Source organism: Arvicola amphibius, chromosome 8, assembly GCF_903992535.2.
Source record: "Arvicola amphibius chromosome 8, mArvAmp1.2, whole genome shotgun sequence".
Lineage (NCBI taxonomy): Eukaryota > Metazoa > Chordata > Mammalia > Rodentia > Cricetidae > Arvicola > Arvicola amphibius.
In genome coordinates, this window is record NC_052054.1 from 127663482 (window position 1) to 127691378 (window position 27897).

Consider the following 27897-nt stretch of genomic DNA (forward strand, 5'->3'; position numbering starts at 1 on the left):
TATAAACTTAACACGTTCAAGAAGTAACTAAATTTGCCACTGGCAGAGTGGCAGCTTCTGAGAACGCCTGCGCCATTTTTAGTGCGTAGGCGCGGTTGCCAGGCAACCGAGACTCCGTGGTCCCAGACTCTAGGTCTTGCTAGAGATCATGGCCAAATTTGTGATCGCGGGTGAGTTCTTCTTCAGTTTCCCATAGCCGCTGGTCAGCCTTGTTAACTGCCTTCTATTCCGCAGCCCATCCTCTAATGGATCACCTCAGGCTGTTAGGCAGTGGCGGTGTGCCAAACTCTACCGAGCACTGGGGACACGGTGGGGGAAAATCTTCATCTTTGGCCTTGGCGAGTTTTAATTCCCACGGGGGTACAAACATATAGAGAATTACTTTGATCTGCCGTGATTAATGCAATGAGGGAGAGGCGCACAGGCCTCTGGGCGAATATTCTCTTAATGTGGGGGTATGGGATGGAGAAGGGATGGACACAAGGAACTAAGCAGAGAAACTTTAAAAGAACTATCCCAGATACCGGCTAAAAGAGAGACAGTCTAATGGAGGAACTGGATGTGGAATATGGCAGGACATGGGGTTAGACTTACAAAATAGAAACGAGACTTTTGTATCTTACAAACACCTACAGGGGAAAATGTTTGAACTAAATCTTGAACACAAAGAAGTGTCATTGAAAGAATTTAAGTAAAATAGTGTCAATGGATTTGTGCTTTTTAAAAACTCATCTCCGCAGCCAGAAGCAACACCACCACCTAATGCAACAGGATGCTTACTGTCTGTCTGCCTCCTCCCTTCTCCCCGAGTTGTTTAAAAGAGCTCACGGATGTTCTATCTCTAGCCCTTCATTCCACTTAATCTGGTTTCTACTTTTCACTTATATGCAAACTGCTTTTTTTATCTCTTAGATAAACTGTTCAGTTTTTGTCTTAGTTTATTTTGGGGTATACACCAGAGAAGACTGCTCAGACTTGGGTTTAAGCCAACAGAAAGTCTTTATTAGCCAGCTGGCAACTACACTAGGTGTTCCAGATCCCAGTGTAGCCCTGAGTCTTTTTCAGGGTCAACTTTTAGGCACAAAACCATGGTCTGGGTTGACATACTTCAATTAGCAAGAACTGTTAGCCAGAAGCAGAACTACAGAAGCCAAAAGGCAAGGTTAGCACATTGAGAGACGTCCCCAGAACTGTAAGACTTCGAAGGAGTGGGCCTTTGTTTTAGTTTTGGCAGGTGGTGCTGTCTACATGCTGAGTATTACACCCTGAATGGTACTTCCATCATAGAGTCAGTTGTGCTTAGGTCTAGAGCCCTGTTCCACATTGATATCTTTGTTACACTGGACACAATGGATCTTTACCATCTCCTTGGAAGTACTTTTTTTGCTTCATTACTGCTTCAGAAAAATATTTTTAGCACTAGAAGACTGGATGGCGGGAATACAGTAGAAAAGTTTTATGACATTTTGTATGTAACAGTAACAGAGCAGCATTCTAGAGGGAAAGGGGGCAGAGGACATCTTAGTCAGGGCTTCCAGGGGAGAGGGAGCAGAGGACCTTCCTAGTCAGGGCTTCCAGACAGAAAAGGAGCAAAGGACCTTCTTAGTCAGGGCTTCCAGAGGGAGAGGGGGCAGAAAACCTTCCAAATCAGGGCTTCCAGAGGGAGAGGTGGTTAAGCAGATGACTGAACAATTAGCTATCAAGCAGAGACGATGCATAAAGAAACAGAAAAATTTCTGTGTGGCTAACACCTGGAGCAGTACTGCACTCTGTGGAGCTTACAAAGCCAATATATGATTGTGTATGGAAGCTCAATACATTCAGGTAGTAACTTTGAACCCCTAGCTCTTCTGAGTGTAACAAGTCTTTCTCTGTCCCACCTGCTCCCCCCCCCCAAAAAAACATGGAGGTTTCATTATCAATTATGAAAGCCTGGCCTTAATTTAGGTTTGTTTCCAACTAGCTCTTATAACTTAAATTCACCCATATTTTTTAGCCTAGTTTCTTCCGTGCCCTTGTTACCACATCTCCATTTTTCCCATCTTGCTTCTTTTGCCACTGGCTTGAGACTGCCTTTCTTCTTCCCAGAGCTCTCTCTGTCTAGAACTTCCCGCTATACCTCCTACCTAGCTATTGACCATTTAGCTTTTTATCAAACCAACCCCAGTGACATATCTTCACACAGTGCAAAGGAATATTCCACAATATCTGAGAGCACTTGGTGGTGCAGATGCCAGAGAACCATGAAGCCACAGTCCCAGTCCCTAGGTCTGGCTGGAAATCAGAGTCAGATTTGGTGGTAACCGAGAAGATTTGATCTGCATGCAACTGAAATGAGTCGAGTAGGGACTGGAAGAAAGGGGACAGGGAAGAGTGTCCTAAACCGAAGACAGAGGGGGACAACGCAGGTCCTCCTGAGTCACATCCCATAGTTTAGACTTTGACCAAAGTACCTGGAAAATTTTCCTTAAAGATACAAGGCAGTGGAATGTTTATCTTACCTGAGTGAACGGATGCAGCAAGAGGACAGTTAGGAGATTAGAGCAAGTGTAGGAAGCAACGGGTTTAGCATTGCGGTCAACATGAATGGAGAAAAGCAAATGGATTAGGGAGTGATCTGAGAGACAAAATGTGTGGATCAAGATGTCTAGTTCACTAAATGAGCACAGGAAATAAAGGAAAAGTTAGACTCCTAAACAGTGGACAGCTAGGTAGATTGGGGTTATCTGAAAAACTTTCATCTGAAGAATAAGTTTAATAATCTAGATACTCATAGTACTTTCTCTCTTTTGAGACAGAGTCTCGCTATGTAGCCCTGGCTGATTTGAGGCTGGGCTCAAATTCTATCTCTTCCTCCAGAGTGCTGGAATTAAAGATATACACCACTCCACCCAACTACCCTTAATATTCTTAAATAAGGAGCTGGGCTGACATAACTACTCTAGGAGATTTAGGAATTGAAATGACCCGCATGAGATAATTATTGTCAACTGCACTGATTAAGCCAGTAAAAGTTTTTAGTTCTTTTATTAATGGCTAGAATACGAGTGGGCTCGTGACTCTGAAAGTCTCCTGGTGGCCGGGCTCAGGGGTACAGCATTTTTAAAGGCAAAACCTACAAAGACTCTGATTTACATCGAAGTTAGGTAAGGGTCAGAGTATCGCTGAAAAACTCATTCCTGGCAGAGCTTAGTAATTATTTCAGACACACCAAGACAATTATTTTTAAATGATGTCTTTTTTTAGTTATTTTAAATTGTGTTAATTACATTGATTAATACATCCAGAACATGGTCAAGGCCACACAAATCTCAAATGTGTTGCCAAGGCAGACACAACTATTGGGGGAGGGGGCATTGGAGGAATGGAGGGCTGAGAACTGTTTAAACAAACCCTGGAACGAGATGGCGCTTGTCACCTCAGTTGTTTCAGAAGGGAGTCCAAGCGCCCGTGACACATTCAGAAAGAGATGGTGAAACGCAGTCGAGTGCAGGCGTCTAGATAAGACACTGTGCTTGAGATAGGGTTAGATTGCTGCTTGAAAACAAGGAACTTGGCCAGCAAAATATACAGAAAACGTATGAAAATGTGTGCCTTGCAGAACAGTACCATTCAATAGACTGATGAGGAAACAGGAACTTACAAAGTATAAAAGAGACTAGCCAGAGATTTAGAAGGGAAACTTGCGGAGTACGCCACCACAGTGGTGCACTCCAGGATTTACTCCACAGGAAGTGGAAACAGGCAAGACTGATAAACACTACCAGAGCCAAGGAGAAAGAATCAAAAACTGCTTATTGTATTAAGGACCTCGGGGTTCTTAATTTTTTATATTTAACTTATATTTAATAAAAATATAATATATTACCTAGCATCTTGTATATAATATGAAGTATAATTATGCAAAAACATGTAATTTATACTTAATACAATTTCCTTCCTGGAAATTGTGAGAGATGATAGGTTATAGTGGAATAATAAATGAATGAAAATATAAGAGCCAAGGACGGAGGATTTTTAAAAGAAGTTTTAATAGAAAGGGACACATAGAAAGCAATGCCTGAGAAAAGGAGACATGGACTTATTGTTTCGGAAGGAGAGAGTGAAGTTTAAGTTGAATGCATTTTAAATATCCTTGAAAGGAGACACTAGAAACATAAAAAAGCATCTAACGGGAAGGGAATCGTTTGTTGAGCAAGGCTTCCCAGAAGACAAAAGCGGGAGTCAGAATACAAGACCCCTTTCCTTTGGAAGCTTCTCCATTCTTTAGATCCACCACCCCATTATTTTCTCAGTGATGTCTGGGCAGAAGGAATCCAGATTCAGAAAAGGCAAGTAATTGAGGTCATCCAGGGTGCAGGGCTTTTACAAGCTAACTTCCCAGGAAATGGACAGGATAATTAAACGTGAGCCATTTATGGGTTTGAAGCAATTAACAATGGATTTGAAATAGACAGAGAGGTTTATACATACAGAGGTGTTGAGAAGGATTGATGTTGGGGGGTTTGTGAGGTTAAGGAAGGATGTTCCACAGGAGCTACTGCACTTAGCCTGTCTTCCGAAACTCACATCCACCCACTCTCTTGGGGTGCTTTAACTTCCTATGTGGTCCTCACTGCAAAATGTACGCCTGCAGCTGTCCCTTGGTGCCTGCACCTCAGGTTGGATCAGACACCCTCCCACTCTTATACACCCACATGCTCTGCCTGTCCTTCCTAATGCACTTGTCTGAACAGCTCACCCATGATTTCTCTCATATAAGGTCAGCCAGAAAATAGAAGTTAGATCCAGATGCGTCCTTCCCCCTCAGCTTCCCCACAGGGCTGGACTGTGTGTCACATCTAGAGGGGCTGTATTTCCACTCCTTACCTCAGACTTTACCTTCCAGTGTTGGTTTTATTTGTTTTATGTGTGTGGTCAGGAGAGGGGAGGGAGCATGCGGAGGTTAAGGGAGAACTTGCAAGAGTTGCTTCTCTCCTTCTACCACGTGTATCCTGGAGAGCAAACTCATGTCAGCAGGTTTGGTGGCAAGTTCTTTTATGAGCTGAGCCGCCTTCCTGGACCCTGGAGTGGCTTCTAATGAGTAGTTCACTGTTATTATTAGAATGCCATGTTTAAATAGTACGCTACAGTTTCTTATGTGGTATAGCAGAGTACTAGAGGAGGGTAAATATTTAAAACATTCTCTTTTCCACAACATTTTATTCCATGAGATCCTTATCTATGGAATATTTCTTATTTTTATTAATATAATGAAAACTTGATGTTTGTGTTATAGAAGGTTATTTTGTAATTTTGTTACAAAATTATATTATGGCCATGATGCATTCTCTAAGTGTCTGGAAAATCCTGATAACAGCATGACAATTTGTGTGTGTCAAAAGAAAGCTTAGTTCATTTGAACTCTTCTAGGTAAAGCAAACTGCCCATACTACGCCAAGGCAGAACTCCTGGCAGACTATTTGCAAAAGAATCTTCCTGATTTTCAGATTTTTAAAATCACACAGCATCCTGATGTGTGGGAGGTAAGAACCTTTACGATTTTTAAATGTGTTTATGTGAGAAAGGGCTCTACTTTGATAAAATACTTGCTAGTGTATCGTTTGGGCTTCTGATGATGACTGTATTCTAATGATGATGCATTAATGGCATTCGGATACTAGTAAAAAGGAGTTCCTACTTATCAGCCTCAAAACATGTTCTTTTCTCACACCTAATGGCACAAAGGAGATTCCAAAAAGTGGGATAAATGTGCTGACTCCACCCCGACCCCGCCAAGAAAACAGGTAGCTCGTGTTTAGCGTGCACTACTTAGACTTTTCTTTCTCCTTCACACGGAGTCATACTGGTGTGAGGACCTATTTGAGATATCCGTATCTGTGGCTGCGTCGCCCCCTAAACAGACTTTTAAGGTGGAGATTTTGAAGATGAGGACTTACTGGAAATTGCTCTTAGGACATCCTGGGAAGAAAAGAAGATGAAAGCTGCAGTATTAGGCGAAGGGGGCTACAATACAGCTACAGCAGGGGCATCAACCGGTCCTCCAAAGCATGCTGGGGATCCCTTCAAAGGCAGCCCATGCTGAAGACAGGTAGCGAGCATCAACCAGTCACCTGACGTGCACTGCCCCAAGGAAGGGGGCTTACTCTTCGTCAAGGTGAATTTCTTTAGCTGAGGTCAGTCCTTAACATTGGCCTCTGGTATCTCTAGTGTCTGAGACCACAAATGCCTTGGTTGTAGGCGGGAAGGAACCTGGAGTGTGCATGACCTTCTGCTGCGGCCCACCCGCTGTGCCTCTGAATCCTTGTGCTCCATTACAGAAATTCACCGGCATCTGGTGCCAGCTCTACTGGGATGAAGATCAAGATCTTTCCCTGGGAAGACTTTATTAAGGGAAGGGTTGTTAATGAACTGTATTCCCCATGGCACATGGTTTAAGAGCCAAACTGGCACTCGTCTCTCTTCCCTGCCCTCCATTAGAGGTCTCCCTCTACCGCTCTAGGCCACTTGTTAGGTGTGTATACTTAAGGGATGTGAGCCCCGGTCTCTTTGAAAGACACAACCATTACACTTTGCCCCTTGTATGGTCAAAAGTGAGCATAGCATCGCCAAAGATGCTCAAATTATAACCTGGATGTTAAATATGCTTTACTCTGGGCAGTAGCTGTTGTACAGTGTCCCGATTAGCAGGCCCAGTTACCCCTTCCGTAGCAACAACTTCTTTCTTTGCCCGCTGGTCTCTCATCTCACTGTGACCAATGTCAGCTATAGCTTAAAGGTGGGATTCTTCTTGTGTCCTCTGTCAGAAAAGCTCCTCTTCAGACTTTTAAAACCTTTCAACTCACACAGACTAGAATTAAAAAAAAAATTGGGGAAGCATAAATTCTCCAAGAGGGCCCCTGGAAATGATGGTGAACAAGGTCTCTCTTAATTCTGCCCCTTGGTTCCTGAATTCTAAGTAGTCTACACTGACGTGTTACATTTTATGACTGGGAGGAGCAGGGCCGTTCTTGCCATGTGTCAGTCTTCTAGCTGGTGTCCGCAGCGTTGCTGGCCTGCCTTGCCCCTCTCTCAAGCTTGGTGATGCTCAGCGCTGTGCCCCTTCTCCGATAAAGTGATTCCCTTGGCTCACAGGTATGTGCAGGACCTAGCATTGGCAGGTCAAGCATTTCCTAAAGTCTCTGGCAGGGTTTCTGCTGCAAGCCCTGTTCCCTTCCCAGCACATATGCTGATTTCAATCTAGACAGATCGTTTGTCTTTACATTGTGAAGAGAAGCCAGAATCTTCTGTTTCTCACAGAGGCAGTTTTGGTGTCCTCAAAGGATGGTGCTGTCATCAAATTCTAGCACTGGTCTTTGTCGCTGGCTCATTGATCCTTTAGCCATGGTTGTAACACCTGATTCTGTGTTACCCCCTTGGTACAGTTCGCGCGCCACTGTACCTTACGCGAGTCGGACAAGGGCCTGGAGATTGAAAGAACACACAAAGAGACCTGGGTCATTCGGAAGGAGATCAGCCGAATGCCGTTTATTTAGCCTTGGGGAAAATCTTATATACCCCATTCCTGCCCAAGGAATTCCACCAAGGCAGGTGGGAAATTACCTTATCTAACTGCTGCACAAGGACTTCCACCTAGGCAGGTGGGAAATTACCATACCAACAATAGAGTCAACAATGCTGCACAGCAAATCACCAGGCGGGGCAGAGGGAGCACAGGAACAAACAGAATGCTTAGTCATCTGACCAAAAACTGTCCTCAAGGTGAGCCCCAGGAACAAGGGCAGACCCGGGCCCTACACATGGTAAGAACTATCTAGGGTTTTTAAGACTAGAGACCCTTCTCTTGAACTCTTGCCTAACTTCTTGTGACTGTCCAAGTCATCACGTCTGTGGCGCTGGCCAGTATTCCTTTCAAGCTGATACTCTCTAGTGAACATTTCCCCATGCTGTGGTCCTCCATATCTTATCATCCCAGTTGGCAGCCACACAAGGTTCCTTTTATTTTCAGTGTGTTTCTTGTGACTCTGGTGAATTAAGCGTTGTCTGGCCCCCCCCAAAATGTGGTTGATTCCCACACCCTGTGCCCACCAGCCTTTTGAAATTAGTTAACTTAGGTATGTGTTTATTTTGTGCTAAGGCCTGCATGTGCTAAGATCTAAGGGAAGGTGAAGGATATTTTGCTGAGTCAGTTCTATTCTTTGACTATGCAGGTCCCAGAAATGGAATTCAGTTGGTCGGGCTTGGTGGCAATTACTCTAACCCACAGAGTCATCTCACCAGCCGTGCCCTACACCTTTGACCTCTGCTTCCACATCCTCCTTGGCAGGTTTACTATTTCTACATTATTTGAGTCATCATTTTCTCCAAACTTCTGACTGCCAATCAAGTAACATACTACCACTATATTCTGGGTCTTCCTGGGGGTGTGCCCTCCCAAACTTCTGACTACCAGTCAAGTAACACATTACCACTGTATTCTGGGGTCTCCACAGGGGTGTGCTCTCCCAAACTGCAAAAGAGTGAGTCACAGTGAAGAAATCTTCCTGCCCATCTTTAGGTTCCTTTCCAGATTCAGGACTCTGAGAATTCAGTCCTACATATTCTTCCAGGGCCTGAAGGAACGTTGGCATATTCTCCTTGGAACAGTCCTTTGGAGTAGATCTCATTCTTCCCCCAGCCCAGTGTGTCACCAGCCATGCAGTACAGTGCTTAGAGAGGCCGTGTTGGAAATCTCTGTCTTCTTGCTTTGGGATGAACTGAGAGCACAGACATCTTCAGAACTAGCTAGAAACAGAGTTTGTTTGTGAGATGGCCTCAGTATACGTGCCTCCAGTGGTGGGGCTTTAGGACCGCTCAGTTGTACCTTACTGATAAGAATGCTGTCCTCCCTGCTTCTCAGATCTTACCATTAGTCCTGACTGACCCGGAAGTTCATATATGGACCAGACTGATCTGGGACTCACAGGGATCCACCTGCCTTTGCTTCCCCAGTGATACAATTAAAGTCATGAGCAACCAGGCTCACCACAATTTTGTCTGTTTATATTTTACCATTTGAAGGTATCTACATGTATTATGCACACATAGTAGCATTAAAAGCAATCTGATTCTTTGTTGTCTAAATCCAACAATACTAAACTGAATTCTTAGGCAGATTTAATATATGACTTTTGTTGGAATATTTTTACACAGGAGTGGCTAGAAGACATTTGTGAAAAGAATAAATGGGACCACAGAACCTCCCCCATTATCTGGAGAGAGCTCCTGGACCGCGGAGGCAAGGGCCTGCTTTTGGGGGGCTACAATGAGTTCCTGGAGCACGCCCAGGTGTGGGGACTGCATTGCTCATCTGCTCAAACATCCTTCTCTTGACATTATTTTGTATTTCAAATGTCTTGCTTTCTAAGCTGTTACATCATTTTTCTCCTCGTCTGTTTTCTGTGCTAGCCTTTGTCTGACAATGTTCTGTTCTCTGAGGTTGAGCTTTTCTTTTCTGATATTTAGCTTTACTATGGTGTCACTTCCAGCATGACAACGGATCTGATGATGCTCATTGCTAAAGAGAACCTGGAGGCACATATAGAAGAAGAGGTGGAGAAAAAAACCCTGAAAGATCTCATCAGCCCCCTGCAGGTCTGGATTGCCAGGTGAAGCGCCAGGATTTAGGAGTCTGGGTTTTTATTTTTTAGAAAGGACAGTGGGATGGGATTGATTGAATAATGGAAGAACACCAAAAAATGTTCGAGATGCATGTGTGTATGATTGTGTTCACAGATCTGGGTTGGCGCACTACACAAGTTTCTCTATCCTTCAACACCCATCCCCGTGTGTGTGTATACGTCTTCACACGATCTAAACCAACTTTGCTGGCATGTGTCCTCTGATCCTTGCTCCCTCCCTCTTCCCCACTTGCTGGATTTCCATGGTTCTTACTTATACACTCATGCAATCCCGATCCCCAAGTCTTCCTTTTTTCCTTCTCAAGTGTGCTTCTTATTGTCCCCACTTGTCACTTCCTCTTTTTCCATCTCGGCCCTCTCTCTTTGTTGTTCTCTCTCTCTGAGTTTCCACCCCTCTGTCTAACTCACATTGTCCTTCTTGCAATATGTGGTATCCTAACATACACCTGCTTTAAGGAAATATGTAAAATTATGGAAAACTACAAACACTGAAAAGATTCAGAAATTGTACATAGGTATCCATGACCCTCTCCAAAATAAAGAACTGAAATGGATATCACCTCTGTGCCCTCCCCAAGCCCACCAAGAGAAGTGACGTTCTCAGATGCGATTTCCAGTTCCCCACAGCTGATCGCTGAAATAGAAGACTCGGTACAGTTAGTTTCAGATAGAGTGAACAGTCTGTGCTCATCATTGCTATTTCCGTAAAGGCTTTTCTTCTGAGACTATGGGAAAGATAGTCCACCCCAAAACCAAAGGCATTCACTCCTAGATAAAGACGTAAAAGGCAGTGGCTAACTGAAGCTGGAACCTTTGTCTTTCCACAGAGAAGCAGAACTGTCTGAAGGGAGCTTTGGCTCGCTTAGTTGTTTGTTATTGCTTTGTTTTCTGCATGTGAGCAAGCTCTTTTATTTGCAACATCTAATACACCAGTCAGCTCTTACTTTGTGGTGTCCCCAGATGCCCGGATGTGGTGAGGAGTGAGACATTCTCATTCTGCTTGGGATCCCTAGCCAAGTCTGTGCAGGTGTGAGGGTTTCCATGTAAAATAGTGACTCATCCTATGGAGCACACACAGACACATCTGTTGAGAGTAAAACGTGTAAGTGAGCAAAGGACCTAACCATTTTCCATCCAATTTTTGCGTTTAATCAGCGCAAGCAATAATGCATGCTACCACATAATCCCCATCTTGATAAGTGGAGAAGTGTTTGGGACGCACAGAGAGATCAGCCTGACCCTGTTTGACCGGGAGCAGATGGAAAGCTGCCTGGAAAGCCTGGTGGTGGAAATCGAGGACTTGGCATCGCCCATCCTCCGCAGCGTCTCCCTCTGCACGAATACAGAGGATGCCTTCCTTCGGGCCCAAGTGGTCATCATCCTGGACGACAGCACAGACGAGGAAGTGTATACCCTGGAGAGCTGCCTGAGAAGCAGGGTGCCGCTGTGCCGCCTCTACGGTTACCTGATGGAAAAGAATGCTCACGAGTCCGTCAAGGTCATCGTGGGCGGGAAAACCTTTGTGAATCTTAAAACAGCCTTGCTTATGCACTACGCCCCTAATATCGCACACAACATCATTGCAGTGGCGCTGGGCGTGGAAGGCCAAGCAAAAGCAGCAGTGGCCCGGAAGATGAAAACGACCTCAGCCAGTGAGTGGACACCTACCGTCCTGTTTGTGTTCTGACACATGGGTTCAAAGGGCGGGGAAAGAAGGCCGCATCCTACAGGACCACCTAGGGTGTGCGACACAGAAGTAGACAAGAGATGTAAAGAGTGTCTTAGGAGTGATGGATGGAGCCAGTGTGGTCCTCCCTCATTCGGAGGACGCCAGTTGACGACCCCATCCTCCCTACCTAGCTTTTTCCTGTACACATATATTGTGATCCAGTTTAATTCATAAACTCGGGGCCATAAGAGACTAACAGCAGTAAAAAGCAATAACCTAACAAGCTAACAATAACAGCATACAATAACTAAAGTGACTTAAAGGTTACCTACTGCTTATTTTTGGAATTTTTCATATAATCAAGTGCAGGGACGGTATTGTAGGTTAGTTGTAGAACTCTTGCCTAGCAGGCCTGAGAGCTCAGGCAAGCTCCAAACCTGCTGCATCCTCCATAAAAAGAGAAAGTGTTTAACTGAGGCACCCCTGGAATGTGAGCCTGTGGATGAGGAGAGGGGCTGTGTAAACTTCTCTTCATCTACTTTTGTGACTTTGCCCATCATTATAAAATTAGCAAATACTTGTTGTAATAAGATCTCTATTAGTCAAGTAGTAATTTAAACCTAATATCCCACTTTTCCCACAATAATAATGGGGAAAGTAGTGTGTGTTATTTACAAATTCTCAAGGCTTTGTAAAAACAGCTTTGCCTCCTCGGATTTATCGTCTTTAAAAAACAGCAACTCCCTCCTGGAATTAATGTGGAGATCCAAAGAGACGATGTCAGGGTCACTTTTCTGTTGTCACGAGACACCTTTATCAAGGCAACTTATAAAGGAAAGCATCTAATTGGGGGCTTGATTCCAGTTTCAGAGGGTCAGACCATGATCATAGTGGCAGAGAGCATGGCAGCAGGCAGGCATGCTGCTGGAGCAGCAGCTGCGGGCTTACATCTGACCTATAAACTTGAGGCACAGGTCAGGAAGTGTGTGTGTGGGGGGGGTTGAAACCTCAAAGCCCACCCCCAGGGACACACCTCCTCCAACAAGGCCAAACCTCCTAATCCTTCCTAAACAGTTCCACCAACTGGGACCAGGTAGTCAAGCATATGAGCCTATGGGACATTCTCATTCAGACCACCACAGTCACTGTTTCAAAAGTGCCCATAAGAGCTGCCTGATGCATGGTAAAACTTAAAAGGAGATTAAACCTACAGGTTTATTATATCTAATTAAATTTCGTTATTGATCTTTCAACTGATAGATATTAGAATCATATGAAAATATGACTGGATCACATTTAGTGCATTTTATTTCTGCGTCCTTAGAGCTGGTCCTTCCTGTCTAGACTAACAGCATTCCTAAGGATGGAATTACAGGCATGCTGGAAACAAGAGGGGAGACGGTGGATGTGAAGTGCCGATGGTTTGAGTCAGGGCAGTGCAGGACGCCGGTGAGGACCTGACAGTGCTGTCAGTCATCTCTTGGCAGGAAAACTCGGAAGACTTCTGTCTTCTTGCATGCAGATTCAGCATTTACCCTAAAGCTTAGTCTAATAGTCTTCCTACAAGAGAACAGACAATAATTTACTCTCCTGGATACAGATTTTAAGTGCATAGATGTGCTGGTTAGTTGTATGTTAACTTGATAGAAGCTAGAGTCATCTGAGAGGAAGGAACCTCAACTGAGAAAAGGCCTCCGTAAGATCGGGCTGTAGGCAAGCCTGTAGGGCATTTTTTAAATTAGTGATTGATGGGAGAGGGCCAAGCCCATTGTGGGTGGTGGTCCTCTGTGCTAAAGAAAGCCAAAGGGAGCAAACCAGTAAATGGCACTTCTCCGTATCCTCGGCATCAGCTCCTGCCTCCAAATCCCGCCCTGACTTCCTTCAATGGTAGACTACAGTGATGAACTGTAAGCCAAATAAACCCTTTCCATCACAATAGCTTTGATCATGATCTCATTACAATAGAAACCCTAACTAAAACAATAAGTGAGTAAATAAGTAAATTTTTTAAAATTGCATAAACCTTTCTAGAAAATCAACAGTTGCAAAAACATAAATATTAAATTCCTATTCTTATTTTCCCCAGCTCATATTCTTTTTTTTCTCCATAGATAAATAATTAACATATATAACTATGTGGTATTGTTTTCTCATTCATCCCCTCTATCCTTTTGGCTGGTTTGTTTTATCTTAAACCTTGTTTTTTTTAATCTTTCTTTCTATGTTTTGTTTGTTTGTTTTTCTGAAACAAGGTTTCTCTGTGTAGCTTTTGCTGTCCTCAAACTTACTCTGTAGACCAGGCCGGCCCTGACTTCACAGAGATCTGCCTGCCTCATGGCCCTGACTTCACAGAGATCTGCCTGCCTCTGCCTCCCAAGTGCTAGCATTGCAGGTGTGTGCCGCCACCACTGCCTGGTCCAAAACCTTGTTTCTAAAAGTACAATATACTCATCATTATTTTACAAGTGATGAAACGCTCCAGAGAGTTGTCATTTACGTACATTTCTATTTCAGTCTAGACTCGAATGTGCATTTTCAAATTCCAAACAGTTGAAAAGTTTGCCTTGGGGCCAGGAAAACATCTCAGTCAGTAAAATATCAGGAAATATCAGGTGTGACTACATGCATAACTACGTGTAACCGTAGAACACTGGGATGGAGACAGGCGGATCTCCAGGGCTCACTGGTCAGCCAGCCGCGTCCCTTCTTAAAAGATACAGTGAAGAGTGGCTGAGGAAGAGTCCCAGTGCAACTTCTAGCTTACACGAGCACGCACACCCATAATACACGCTTATGCATTACACACCCGTTTGTGTGTGTGTGAGAGAGAGTGTGTGTGTGTGTGAGAGAGAGAGAGAGAGAGTGTGTGTGTGAGTGAGAGAGAGAGAGAGAGAGAGGTTGAGCAACATACAACTTCCATTAGCGATTTCTCTCACGGCAGATTCTTGGTATTGCTTGAATTACCCATCTAGCCCATGATTCCCAAGACAGTACTACTGACAACCAAGCCCTGATGATTAGGGAGGTGAACCCCAGCTTTCAGCACAGGTTAGAGAGCTTGGATTCATTGGCTCAACCCTAAAACGAATATATACAAAGCTTTGCATTTAAGTAAATTTTATATTGATGGTCCTTATTATAATTATTTCTGATTCTGTTCTGTATAGGCATCAAAGATATAATAATTTGGGGTAATATCAGTGGAAATAACTACGTTGATCTGAGGAAAGCCAAAGTTTATGACTATGAGAGTGCTATCAAGGGACCTCCTGGATATTGTCACTCAGTGCTAAACTTGATTTTTGACAGGTACAGTATATTTTTAAGTGAAATATACTATAATTAGATGATAATATAGTGTATATATACTTGGATAATAATATGATGATATATAACAGTTGAAAGCACTATTGAAACATCTTTTAAAATTTGCATAAAATGACTTGTATTGTTTATACACATATTTTTTGTTTTCTACTAAAGAATCAGAAAAATCCACAGAATAGTAACTTGTTGGTCCTCATCCCCATTTGATTTGGTTTAAAATCATGAATTTTTACATTGCAGGTCACCCCGAAAGTAGTTTATATATTCTGTCAAAGTTGTCTCTAAAGTAGGTATACACAAAGCAAATGTCAATATAAAGACAGGTGTATATCAAGGAGAAAGTAGTTGAGCATTTGGAGGAAGAGGAGTTATGACGACGAGCAGGCCACTGTCAGCAGGTTTACCATTAAGTACCAAGAGAGGCAGAGCTGAGAAACCATGGGTCCCCGGAGCAGCAAACCTCCTGAGTTGGAATTCAACATCATTAATTAGTTGTGTGGCTTTAGGGAAGTTACATCAAATTTGTATCTCGGCGTCTCTACTGATAGAATGGAAATGGTAATGTGGCCTGTCCCATATAGAAGAAATGGGGAAATTAATGAATTCATCTGAACACCCGCATAATGATGAGAAAGGAGAGGCAGCCAGAGCTCCTTGAAGCACCGTTCTGATCTCTGCCCCAGTTCTCCAGTGCAGCTTTTCCTTTTCCCCCGATCCTTTATTGCCCCACCCTCTTCAGATAAGGGGATGGTATCCATGCCAAGGAACCAGATGTGCTGGGCTCCCTCTCCTGGAACCCCAGTCCTCTGCATGTGCTGCCTGCACAGGGTCAATGTTGCAGGGATCTGGGACCATTCTCTGACTGGCTAATCGGGGAAAACCTTGCTCTCATCCAGCTCAGCTCTTTCCTGAGTTTATCCTTCAAGACCATAAAACATGTTATCCCAAATCTCATTGTGAATGATTCACTGTTTAATGGACATATTTGATTTAAATTAAGGGTATGATTGGTCCCAAGAAAGCATCAAAATATAATTAATTACTTAGAATAAAAGAAATTTTTCCTGTAGCCTATGGTATCTTTTCAGTGTTCCATATTTTACTACTACACTTCAGACTGAAATTTAATTGTTCCTTTCTGCCCAATTTCATTGTTTTCATAGGTAATGAGGACACCAGAAGAAAGGGTATGTGGGTCACACTACTGTCTAGATGGCACATATAGCTCTCTGTGCTGAGTTCCAGGGCTCAGAGGATATCCTTTCCATCCCGCTCTCTTTTCTTGCAGTGAGTGGGTAACGAAAGAGTTTGTGATGAGGCTTCGGAACTTGAGCAGCACTGGAAAGGAATTTGGGGGCATTTTGGCTGCACACAGCATAGCCACCACACTGAAGTACTGGTATCATGGCTCACCACCCGGAGAGATTGTTTCCTTGGGGATAATGAGTGAAGGTAATAATTCCTGGGTTTTCGACACAGGGTTTCTCTGTAGCTTTGGACCCTATCCTGGAACTAGCTCTTGTAAACCAGGCTGGTCTCAGACTCACAGAAATCTGCCTGCCTCTGCTTCCTGAGTGCTGGGAGTAAAGGTGTGCGCCACCACTGCCGGGCAATAATTCCTGTCTTAATGCTCTGTTTAGATCATAGCATGGTATATGAGTTGTGTAGGCTTTAACAGGGCCATAATGCATTCATTCATTATCCAACTGCTCACTCAAAACTCAACAATATTTATCGTGAATGTACTAGAGAGGCAGACAAGGGATTGCAGCTGGCTTCTGCCTTTAGAAAGCATACAGTAGAGTCAGGAAGAGCCAGGTCGTTAGAAAGGCTCATGATGTTTTCCTCTCTGTACCCAGCTGAGAAAGAGAAATACAAATCTATTCTAGACAGTGACAGGGAGGCAGGCCAGGCTTGGTGAAGAGAAGGTATTGCAGGAAATCTCGAAGTCTTTGATACTGACCTGGAAGGCTGCTGCAGACGAGCACTGAACACCAACAGTGAAAACTCAGAGTCGGTATGCAAACGTGCAAGGAGACCCACCCTTCAGGAGACCAAGCAGAGCCAGGAATGATGAAAGGACACTGTAGTCAGAGTTGTCGACGGGAATATCAGTTCCCCAACAAGGACATAATGACACGAAGGCTTGCTACTAATTATTAGTTTTATTATTATTAATTATGAAAGCCCAGCCAATACCTTAGGCTTGTTTCTAACTGGTTCTTATAACTTAAATTAACCCATTTCTATTCATTTACTTTCTCCCTTATTTCCTCATCTCCCTAGTGCCCATCCTGCTTGCTTTGTGTCCCTGGCATCTCTGCCTTATTCTTCCCAGAATCCTCTGTGCCTGGAAATCCTGCCTAGTTTTTGGCCATTCAGCTTTTTATTAAACCAATCAGAGTGGCACATCTTCACAGTGTACAAAAAGATTATTCCACGACATTTCCCCCTTTTTGTCTAGATGAAAAAGAAAAGTTTTAACTCTAGTGCAGTAAAACTGTATGTGATAAAAGCAATCATCAGGTAAGAATTACATTTACAATGCCCAGTCCATTTGCATTTTGAAAATTTAGAGAAAATATTCCAATATATATCCTATCTTAGCCCAAAATTTATATCTAAACCATTTTTCATAACTTGTATTATCATCCTAAAAATATCTTTTTAGACCTTAAAACATTTTTTAGATAAACAACTTAAGCTTTTATGTTTCTCAACCTTCTAAACATTACATCTCTTATATAAGTTTCTTTTCTGAATTTGGTAACAAGGAAAACTATAAAAATATAACTCTCTAGTCTGGAATTCCTATCATAGAACCAAGGAGGATAAAATATTACTTGAGTGCATAGGAAGTGCAGAGCAAGCAACTTCCAAAACTATAAAAAAAATGACAAAGCAGCTGGCTTCCTGGATAGTCACCCAAGGTTCCTCTGTAATTCTGGTGGCTTCCATCTTTGGTCTTCCAGTCTAGAATATCTTACAGACTTTTCTATAAAGCAGAAAGTTGTACCTGGTCTTAGAAGAGTTCAGCAGTCATTTTTCTTTGGTATCCTGCTTGTTCAATTGGACAGCATACTGTCAGCAGTTGAGACAAGAACAGTTTCTTGCCCAAATATCTGTTTTTGCCATAAAGAAAGGAAACACCTTGTGGATGTTCTTCAATGGCCATCTTCCTTTTATGAAGTAAATTGGCGCTTCCAAGAGCAGACATGTCTCATTGTCATGAAAAGCTTTGTGCTATTAAAACATTAAAATGCTATATTCTGTAGGTCTCCAAAGTATTTGAAGACAATCTATTTAAAATGTCTCTGATTGACCTTGAAAACATATTTGACATGACTATAAGTTTAATTGTTATAGATGATTGACAAATAACCTGTAGTTCCTTGTTATCCTAAATAGCTTTCAAGGACTAAACTTTACATTTCATTTTTAAATGAGTTGCATAGGTACAATCTCTTAAACAAGATAGAAACATATATACAGTGTAACAAAAAATCTTAAATTGCATCAATATATAAAAATCCACATCAATATAAAATATTTAAGACTAGTGGTTGTTCAAAAGTAGATTCAACAACCCACCCTTTTATCTCATTGGTTCTACATTATAGTCCCCCTTTTTCCCTTAGGAAAAGATCCTTGTAGCTAATCTCCTTTGATTAGCTTTCTCCCTGACCATGACCAACAACAACTTATAACCAATCCCCTTAACAATGACAACCATCCATAACCCACTGAATAACCAAAAACCTTCCAACCTACCTCTTCTGAAAGTGGCTGTAATCTTCTTCAGGCTGCTTCCTGGGGGCACTGGCATCTTTAGGGCACCCTGAGAAAATTGGATAATGGTCAAATCCTGGCTAGAACAGTCTTTGAGGCTGGCCCATCTCAGCTAACAGCCTTAAAGCTGTTCTGGATGCAGAACTCTGAGGAAACTGCAATAGAGACATCTGAGAGACTAAATCACTTGGACCATGCATTTTCATTGGTGTCTGGTCCCCTTGCTCTGAAAAGACACAAACTTTTGAAGATAACATATCTGCGGTAACACAAGTATGAACTGTGCACTGTACACAGGCCAGCCAAAGGCGATTTCTTGTTTTATGTTTGAGCACTAAAACGTACATCACCTGCCTTGTTGTTTTTCTAGGTTGCTTCTTCATGTCTGTAGCCAGGATTTTCAAGGGGTGCTCACGCAATCAAATCTGAGCTCTTTTGACCTTGAATAAACCCACAGCCTTTTATTTCCTTGGAAGTAAAAGCATAACCTCATAGTAAAATTTTTTGCTTCCATTTTGAAGCTAAAACATCTTTAAAATATATAGGTTGGTTTAATTTAGTAGTTTTTAAAAATAATCCAATGTTTCTCAGCAGCTATTGCTTGCTCCTCAGCAATCAAAGAATTTAAAGTCAACACAACATCACACAGGGTCCAGACTCCCTGAGTATTTCCCATCTCTGCATGGTTTGCTTTTTTTATTATTTATAAATGCTTTTCTTTTTTCTATGACTGTCGATACCATCTTCTTCTCTTTCTTAAGCCTATGCACACTTTTGAAGGCACTATAACCTGTTTAAAGGTTCTTTCCATCTGTATCTGTCTTTACTAAGCATTTGCAACATTCTATGATTGTGTGAGACAAATTTTAAACTGTTAGGTCAGCCACCTGTATGGGTCAACTTAGCTCACGATGCGGCGCGGGCACATGGTGCTGGTAAACGGTTCCAGCCTGCAGGCATCAGCCGGTAGCTGTGCCTCTGTGTGACACTGAGCACTAGGCTGAGAGACTGCAGAACTCAGAAGTTACGTCTGGCTCTTTGTCTATATCTCTTTTTCCCACTTTCTCAGGTCCCGTATTTGGATATTTGAGGCCACAGAACAAATGGTTGGATGCTATTTGTAGTCAGACTTTTTTTGCCATATGATCAACTCCCCAATAATGTCATGAAGACTTATTATTAATTATGAAAGCTCAGTTGATAGTTTAGACTTGTTTCTAACTAGCTCTTGAAACTTAAATTAACCCATTCCTTTGTATTTACTTTCTGCCTCAAGGCCTTATCACCTCACTCCAGAGGGCCCACCATGCTTTCTTTGCATACCTGGTGTATCTGCCCTCTTTCTCCCCAGCATCCTCTGTGCATGGAAATCCTGTCTAGTTATTGGCCATTCAGCTTTTAATTAGACCAATCAGAGTGAGACATCTTCACGGTGTACAAAAAGATTATCCACAACCGGCTGCCATCAGTAAGCACTGCAGAGGTATGCTACAAGCTCAGAAGTATGTAGAAGTCTCCATCATTCTCACAAACCAGCAAAGGCAGTGGCTGCTGCTGTGTGCTCTGTAGGTTTGGCCTTCAGCATTTCCTCCCTTTTGTTTCTGTACATCTTGTTGGCTCCCTGATCTTCAGGACCTGGCCTCTCTACTGAGTTCAAGCCTCAGTCGGCTGGAAACATGGTCATGTGAACGCCATGCTGTGAACCCAGCACAGGGTAATCTGAACCTGCTGGCTTTTTTTCCCAGTCAGACCTACCTCTGGCATCGCTTGTGTTAGCAGCAGGGCCACATCTCTTCCTCGCTTCAGTTTCAGTGCATCTCAGAGACGTCTCCAAAAATCCCCAGTGTGAGAATTAATTTCTGTCTCTCTCCAAACTCTCTCAGACAGAGAGAAAAAATTCCTGTTTTGATTGTTTGTTTGGGTTTTTGTTTTGTTTTGTTTTGAGACAGGGTTTTTCTGTGTAACCTGGCACTCTCTCTGTAAATCAGGCTGACCTCAAACTCATAGAGATCTGCCTACTTCGGCTTCCCGAGTGCTGGGATTAAAGGCATGCACCATCACTCAGCTCAGACAGAATATTCTTTTTTTTTTATGGACAAAGTCCCCTGAAAACCTTTTATTAGCATATGAAAATATGAAAATATACCTCATTCTTTTAAATAATTTCACATCATTCCATCATGCCATGATTTAGATAACTTTCCCTGTTTGTGAACAGCTGGGCTGCCTCACCCCCTTCCCTGTAAAGAACATTACAATTTAAAATTTACATATATGTTTGGACAGTCATCTAGACAAATGTCAGAAGAATTTGTAGAAATTTAATTATGAGTCAAAAGGACACACACACACAAACACAGTATTTGTGGGTGTGTCCTTCCTTCTTTCCTTCTCCTCTCCCTTCCTTCCTTCCTTTATTCCTTTCTTTCTTCCTTCCTTCCTTTTGTCAAACATGACAAAATAAAATATAATTAAGATAAAACAAAAACTAGCTGCTGGTGGTAACACACATCTTTAATCCCAGCACTTGGGAGGCAGTGAGTTCAAGACCAGCCTGGTCTACAAAGAGAGTTTCAGGATAGCCAGGACTGTTACACAGAGAAACCCTGTGTCAAAAACAAAACAAAAACAAAAAGGTAAATCAAAACCATCATATCAGAGATGCTCACAGCAGCTCAACAAAAGGAAAGTCTTAAGAGCAGGCATAAGAATCAGAGACATACGCATTCTCGTACTCAGGAGTTCCATCAGAATACTATGTTAAAAGCTCTGCTATCTCTGCAGAGGACTTGATGCAGTCCAATATGGACACCGTGCCCACTGCGCCAGTCTCTGTGGTGACATGCACCTATCTCAGCTGAGTCAGAGGCTTTGTTCTCCTGCTCTCCTCCATCCCCTCTGGCTTGTACACTCTTTCCACCTTCCCTTCCAAAGTGTTCCCTGAACTTTGAGGGAAGGGATTTGACGGAGTCATCTGTTTAGACTCCCTCTGTGTGTAATGCCTGGCTACAGGTCTCTGCATCTGTTCCCATGTTCCCATCTGCTGCTTGAGGAAACTTCTCTGATGACAACTGCGTGAGGCAGTGATCATATTTGTCTTTTGGGGTCTGGGTTACCTCACTCATGATAATTTTTTTCTGGTTCCATCCATTTGTCTGCAAATTTCATGATGTTATTTTTTAACAGCTGAGTAGTACTCCATTCTGTAAATCTGCCACATTTTCTTTATCCATTTTTTTTTTGGTTGAGGGACATCTAGATTGTTTCCAGTTTCTGGTTATTATGAATAAAGCAACAATTAACATGGTTGAGCAAGTACCTTGTGGTAGGATGGAGCGTCCTTTGGATATATGCTCGAGTGTTATAGCTGGATCTTGAGGTAGATTGATTCCCAACTTTCTGAGGACCCACCATATTGATTTCCATAGTGGCTGTACAAGTTTGCACTCCCACCAGCAATGAATGAGGGCTCTCCTTATCCCATATCCTTACCAACGTGATCTTTCACTCCAATTATTGATCTTAGCCATTCTGATAATTGAAAGATGAAATCCCAATGTAGTTTTGATTTGCATTTGCCTGGTCGTTAAGGACATTGAACATTCTTTAATCGTTTCTCAGGAATTGGAGTTTTCACTATTGAGAATTCTCTATTGAGACCTGTACCCCACTTTTTAATTGGGCTATTTAGTTTTGTTATATCTAGTTTCTTGAGTTCTTTATAGATTTTGGATATTAGTCATCTATCAGATATGGAGTTGGTAAAGATCTTTTCCCATGCTGCAGGCTGGGCCTTGTCTGGGCGATGGTGTCCTTTGCTTACAGAAGCTTTTCAATTTCACAAAGTCCACTTATTAATTGTTGATCTTAGTACCTGTGCTTTTGGTACTCTGTTTGGAGAGTCTTCTCCTGTGGGAACTCATTCAAGGCTATTCCCCATTTTCTTCTCTATCAAGGTCAGTGTATCTGGTTTTATGCTGAGGTCATTGAGCCACTTGGACTTTACATAGGGTGATAAATATGGATCTATTTGGATTTTTCTTGCAGGCATCCAGTTTAGGCAGCACCATTGGTTGAAGATGCTGCCACTTTTCCAGTGTTCATTTCTGAATTCTTCATCAAATCAAGTGTCCATATGTGCATGATCAACATGTTTGTTTTTATGCCAATACCATACTGTTTTATTTTTAATTAATTAATTAGTAAACTAATAAATAAATTATTTTGTTTTGTTTTCCGAGACAGGGTTTCTCTGTAGCTTTGGAGCCTGTCTTGGAACTAGCTCTTGTAGACCAGGGTGGCCTTGAACTCGCAAATATCTGCCTGCCTCTGGTATGCGCCACCACAGCCCAGCCATGCTGTTTTTATTACTAGTGCTCTGTAGTACAAATTGAAATCAGGAATGGTGAGAACCTCCAGCAGTTCTTTTGTTGTTCAGAATTGTTTTAGCTATCCTGGGCTTTTTCCATATGAAAAAGGTCTGTGAAGAATTATGTTGGAATTTTGATGGGGGTTGCATTGAATCTGTAGATTGCTTTTTGTGAGACGGCCATTTTTATACACTAATTCTACTAATCCATAAGCCTGGGAGATTTTTCCATCTTCTGATACCTTCTTCAATTTCTTTCTTCAAGGACTTGAAGTTTTTGTCACACAAATCTTTCACTTACTTGGTTAGAGTTATCCCAAGATAATTTGTATTTTTTTAAGGCTATTGTGAAAGGTGTTGTTTTCCTGATTTGTTTCTCGGTTCATTTGTCAGACAGAATATTCTGACGTGCCTTTGTAGATGCATGCATCCTCATTATTAGAATATCTGCACTGAGGGTAGGCTTCCTCTGTGTCACCTTCTACATCTACATGGGAGAAGTATCTTATGTGATACTCAGTCCACAGTGAACAGCTTAAGTGGTAATGCCTGGCCATTGCCACCCTGGGGTTAAGTCTGTGGAGAGACAGGCATTGAAAACCCCATGATGTGACATGGAAGTGACTCAAAGCTCAGTTAGCTTTTGCGAATTCACATGGAAGAAGGAGAGGACCTCCAAATGTATGTATGTGAACACACACACACAAGAGAATAAGGGGGGGGGAAACTCTTTATTTGTAAGCTTTATTAACCTCTGTAGGAATTCCACTCAAAACTAAAAATTATTTGTTTCTTATTCTATTCTCATGAGACCTTGTTAGATAAGCTACCATATACTCTGTCCCAATAAAACACATTCTCCACAGATAGATTCCCAGCACCATGGATAGATCAGGCAATGAGACAGACTAGGTAAACACAGGGCCATAGGACAACTTCGCACTAGTTAGAAAATGAGATCACAGAACTATTGCAGCAAGACTCCCTAGGCTGCTGAAATCAACATGGCTAACCCACATGACCACTGCCTTTTTTTCCCTCATTTTAAAGGTGTTTCCACATCATTAGCCTTGCAAAATTGCTTGTTCCCACAATGCATCTGACACCATGGCACATCACGAAAACTCCATTAAAAGAAGAAAGGGAGATCAAATGAACTTTCAGGATTGTTCTGACCTAGTCCTATAATTTTCCACATTTCTCTCTACCTTAGCTCATGAATAACATCCACAGCCTTCGAAATCTGCCCATAAGATGACTATCCAAGATGGCACCCTTGTGCTTCTCTCGAGAAGCCCACACCCACCCTTAAGTGTATACGGAAGCCCTTTACTTAATAAACCCTGCTTTAGAAAACCCCAGGTTTGTTTTATACTGATTTGTCGTGAAATTGTTATCTGCAAGATAATTCAGTACCTTCATCTCTCCCCTGGCAGGGTCTCTGAAAAGAACCCTGGCCACATACAGGCTAGTACTGAGCTACTGACAACAATGACTCTGGTAGGCAGAATGCCAGGGTTTAGCAATTTACCAACTGTGAAAGCCATTCATAGGAACTGACTAGAATAAGAAGTATGATTAGTTTTACAGGAACAAAGATGGAGAACTGGAAGCTGCAAGGAAGTAACCAGGGCTCCTGCCCACTTCCTTTCCTTTCCTAGCCTAGCATACATTGACTACATGGTTGCTATAATGTCCTGGCTAGTTTTATGTCAACTTAAAACTAGCTAGAGTCACTGGAAAGGAGGAAGTCTCAACTGAAAAAAATACTTCCATAAGATCAAGTTACAGACAAGTATATAAGGCATTTTTTTGATTAGTGATTGTCCCAGGAGGGCCCCACCTATTGTGGATGGTGCCATTTTGTAGTAGGAGGCCACTCATTTGTTCCTGCCTGCTCATCCCTGAAATAACCACACAGAAACTATATTAATCACTGCTTGACCCATTAGCTCTAGTTTCTTATTTGCTAACTCTTACATCTAAATTTAACCCATTTCTGTTATCTGTGTATCACCATGTGTCTGTGGCTTACCGGCAAGGTTCCAGCACATCTGTTCCCAGAGGCTACATGGCGTCTCCTTATTCTGCCTTCTTTCTCCCAGGATTCAGTTTAGTTTTCCCCACCTAGCTCTACTCTGTCCTATCACAGGCCAAGGCAGATTCTTTATTCATTAACCAATCACATTCCCAGTATACAGAGGGGAATCCCACATCACCATCCCTAGGCTGGTGGCCCTGGGTTCTTTAAGAAAGTAGGATGAATAAATCATATGAAGCAAGCCAGTAAGCAGTATCCCTCCATGGCCTCTGCATCAATTCCTGCCTCCATGTTCCTGCCCTGTTTGAGTTCCTGTCCTGACTTCACTCAATGATAAGCAATGGTGATTGTTAGATCCAAAGAAAACTAGCTCCCAAAACTCCAAAAGGTGGTCCAAATATCCAGAAATGTGCTCAATCTGGACTACAGGAGAATTTCTGGTTATTAGATAAAAGTCAGAATTTCTCAGGAGTTTGTGAACCTGGTTTACCTCTCCCAAGAGAAGTCATCTCCTTACCTCTGGCAGAACGGACAGATGGCTACTCGCCATGCCTTTTAGCATGCTCAAGTGCATGCTGGCCTCCACGCACCTTGAGTATCACAAGTACCTGTTACACAGTTCAAAGTCCATGCTAATCTCCTAGCTCTTCTCAACCTCCTTTCCTATTCCCTCAAGCTCATGGCTTCCTCTTTATCCTTCCCCAGCTTCTCATTCTCCTTATTGTAAGTGTTACTGCTCTGGAAGGGAAGATATCCTGTAAAAGCCAGGCCATATTTTCAGCTCTGTTCTGGTTTCCCCTCAGGAATGTAGCTGCTCTGCTCCTGCTCCCGTGAAAAGTGTTACTTCTCTGCCTTACTCCCCTGCATTCCAGTGAAAGGTCTTCACCCAAACCACATTCAAGAGATTTATTGGGAGGGAGGAATCCAGGAGGTTGGGAAAAGGCAGCTGTAAACTGAACAGATACAGGGCCTATATAGGGTTTCTTAGAGGCAGAGGTTTTCCAGGGTGAAGATTATCAGGGTGGAAATTGGTCAGATTTCAATCCTTAAACTTGGACAAGCTCAGGGATTAGCTAGATTCCATGCTCTGGGATTGGTTGGTTTTCATGCTGAGCTGGTCAGGGCCAGAGTATATTTCTTTCCCTTTTTAACATTTTGACTCCTGTGTCAGGGTCAGTGAATTGGCTGTGGTCTCAGGGTCACTGTCCCTTTACCCTATACTTATAACCCTGCTATCTTTGCCATCCATCCATCCGTCTGTCTGTCTGTCTGTCTGTCTATGTCTCTCCTCTCTCTTTGTATTCCTCCTTCTCTTCCTCTATCTCTCTTGCTGTGGGATAATGCTCTTGTACCCTGTAAAGATTTGTCACTTGTGCTGGTTTATAAAAACACTCGTTGGCCATTGGCCAGGCAGAAATTATAGGCAGGGTGACCAGACTGGGAGATTCTAGGAAGAGGAAAGACTCAGTCTGGAGTCACCAGCCAGATACAGAGGAAGCAAGATGAGAATGCTTCACTGATAAAAGGTACCAAGCCACATGACTAACATAGACAAGAATTATGGGTTAGTTTAAGTTGCAAGAGTTAGTTAATATTAAGCCTAAGCTAATAGGCCAACCAGTTTATAATTAATATAAGCCTCTGTATGTTTTGTTGGAACTGAACTGCTGCAGGACCAGATGGGACAGAAGCTTCTATCTACACTCTCTGATCTGTTCCTACTTCTCTTGTGTCTAGGTTCAGGCTTCTGGACATGTTCAAACTACTTCTTTCTCTATTTCTTCTCTGGACTCTTCCAGATTCATCTGGGCATTCTTTTTCTCCCATATCTACAATAAAAATCTTCCCCTTAATCATACCACGGAGTGGCCATGTTATCAGTTTACATAAATGATGCAGCACAAGCCAAACAAACCCCTTCTCCCCAAGATCCGCTTTAGTCATAATGTTTCAGCACGACCGTGGTGACCCTAAGACATGTAGTGAGCTAGAAAAGAAGGCCAAATTATCTGAGTGGTTCAGGCTTGTGGTGTTCACATGCAGAGTCATAGAACAGCTATGGGAAACAGGTACAAATTATACTCAAGGCTGGGAAAAGAAAGACTTCACTAACCCCTGGATATGAAAGAGAAGGAAGAATGGTCAGAACTAGGACAGGTGTGCATTAAGGACTGAATGGGTGCTCTGGTCCTAATCAGACAGGAATTCTAGAAACTTAGCACCACCAGTGTCCGGTAAAAAATTCATGTACTGACTCTGGGGTTAAGAGCACTTCCCGCTCTTGTAGAGCACCAGGATTTGATTACCAATATCCATATCAGGCAGCTCACACCACCTAACCACCTATAACCTCAGATGCAGGGCATTTAATATCCTCTGCTGGCCTCCTTAGGTTCATGCATGAGCACACACACACACACAGAGAGAGAGTTTTAAAATCATGTACTATGTGTGTTGTTTTCAGTCCTTTTTCCAAATTCTTTATTTACTTGTACTTTGCCCTGTGTGTGCTCCCTACAGGCCAATTTGGTATTCCAGAAGGGGTCGTCTTCTCTATGCCTGTGAAATTTGAGAACGGAACGTGGGTAGTTCTTACAGACCTTGAGGGCGTTTCGCTGAGTGAGCAAAAAATAAACTGGCTCACAGATGATCTGATTCAGGTATGGCAGAGGGCCTACAAGGGAGCTGGCTCTGATAATGACCTCAAAATGGTTCTGGAGGCTAAGACATGCATGAGCTCAATTTCTATTATGTTCCTGAAAACCATAAAGCAGCAAAGGTTTGAAGAATATATCAAAAACATGTCATGCATCTGGTTTTATAATTTTTAGTATGCTAAAAATATTTATTTGTTTTAAATCAAGCATCAAGTATTTTTTCTGCTAAAGAATGATTTAGCAGTTGCTGTCATTTAATGCTCTGATTATAACTTTTTCAACAGGAAAAACGTGTTGCATTTGGAGACTTAACAATTTTTCAGCCAGTTAAAGAAGGTAATCTCATAAATTTGTTGTCTCATTGA

The 27897-nt window shown here is 42.5% G+C and overlaps 1 protein-coding gene across 1 annotated transcript; it reads left to right on the forward strand.

Moving 5' to 3' along the window:
• The first annotated feature begins 148 nt into the window (after nucleotides 1-148).
• Mdh1b (malate dehydrogenase 1B) lies at nucleotides 149-27897 on the forward strand. The gene is made up of 9 exons (XM_038341062.2): nucleotides 149-170; nucleotides 5413-5525; nucleotides 9193-9327; nucleotides 9505-9647; nucleotides 10836-11332; nucleotides 14517-14658; nucleotides 15965-16128; nucleotides 27396-27535; nucleotides 27817-27897. Exons 1-9 carry the CDS (start codon nucleotides 149-151, stop codon nucleotides 27895-27897), a joined length of 1437 nt encoding a protein of 478 aa, XP_038196990.2.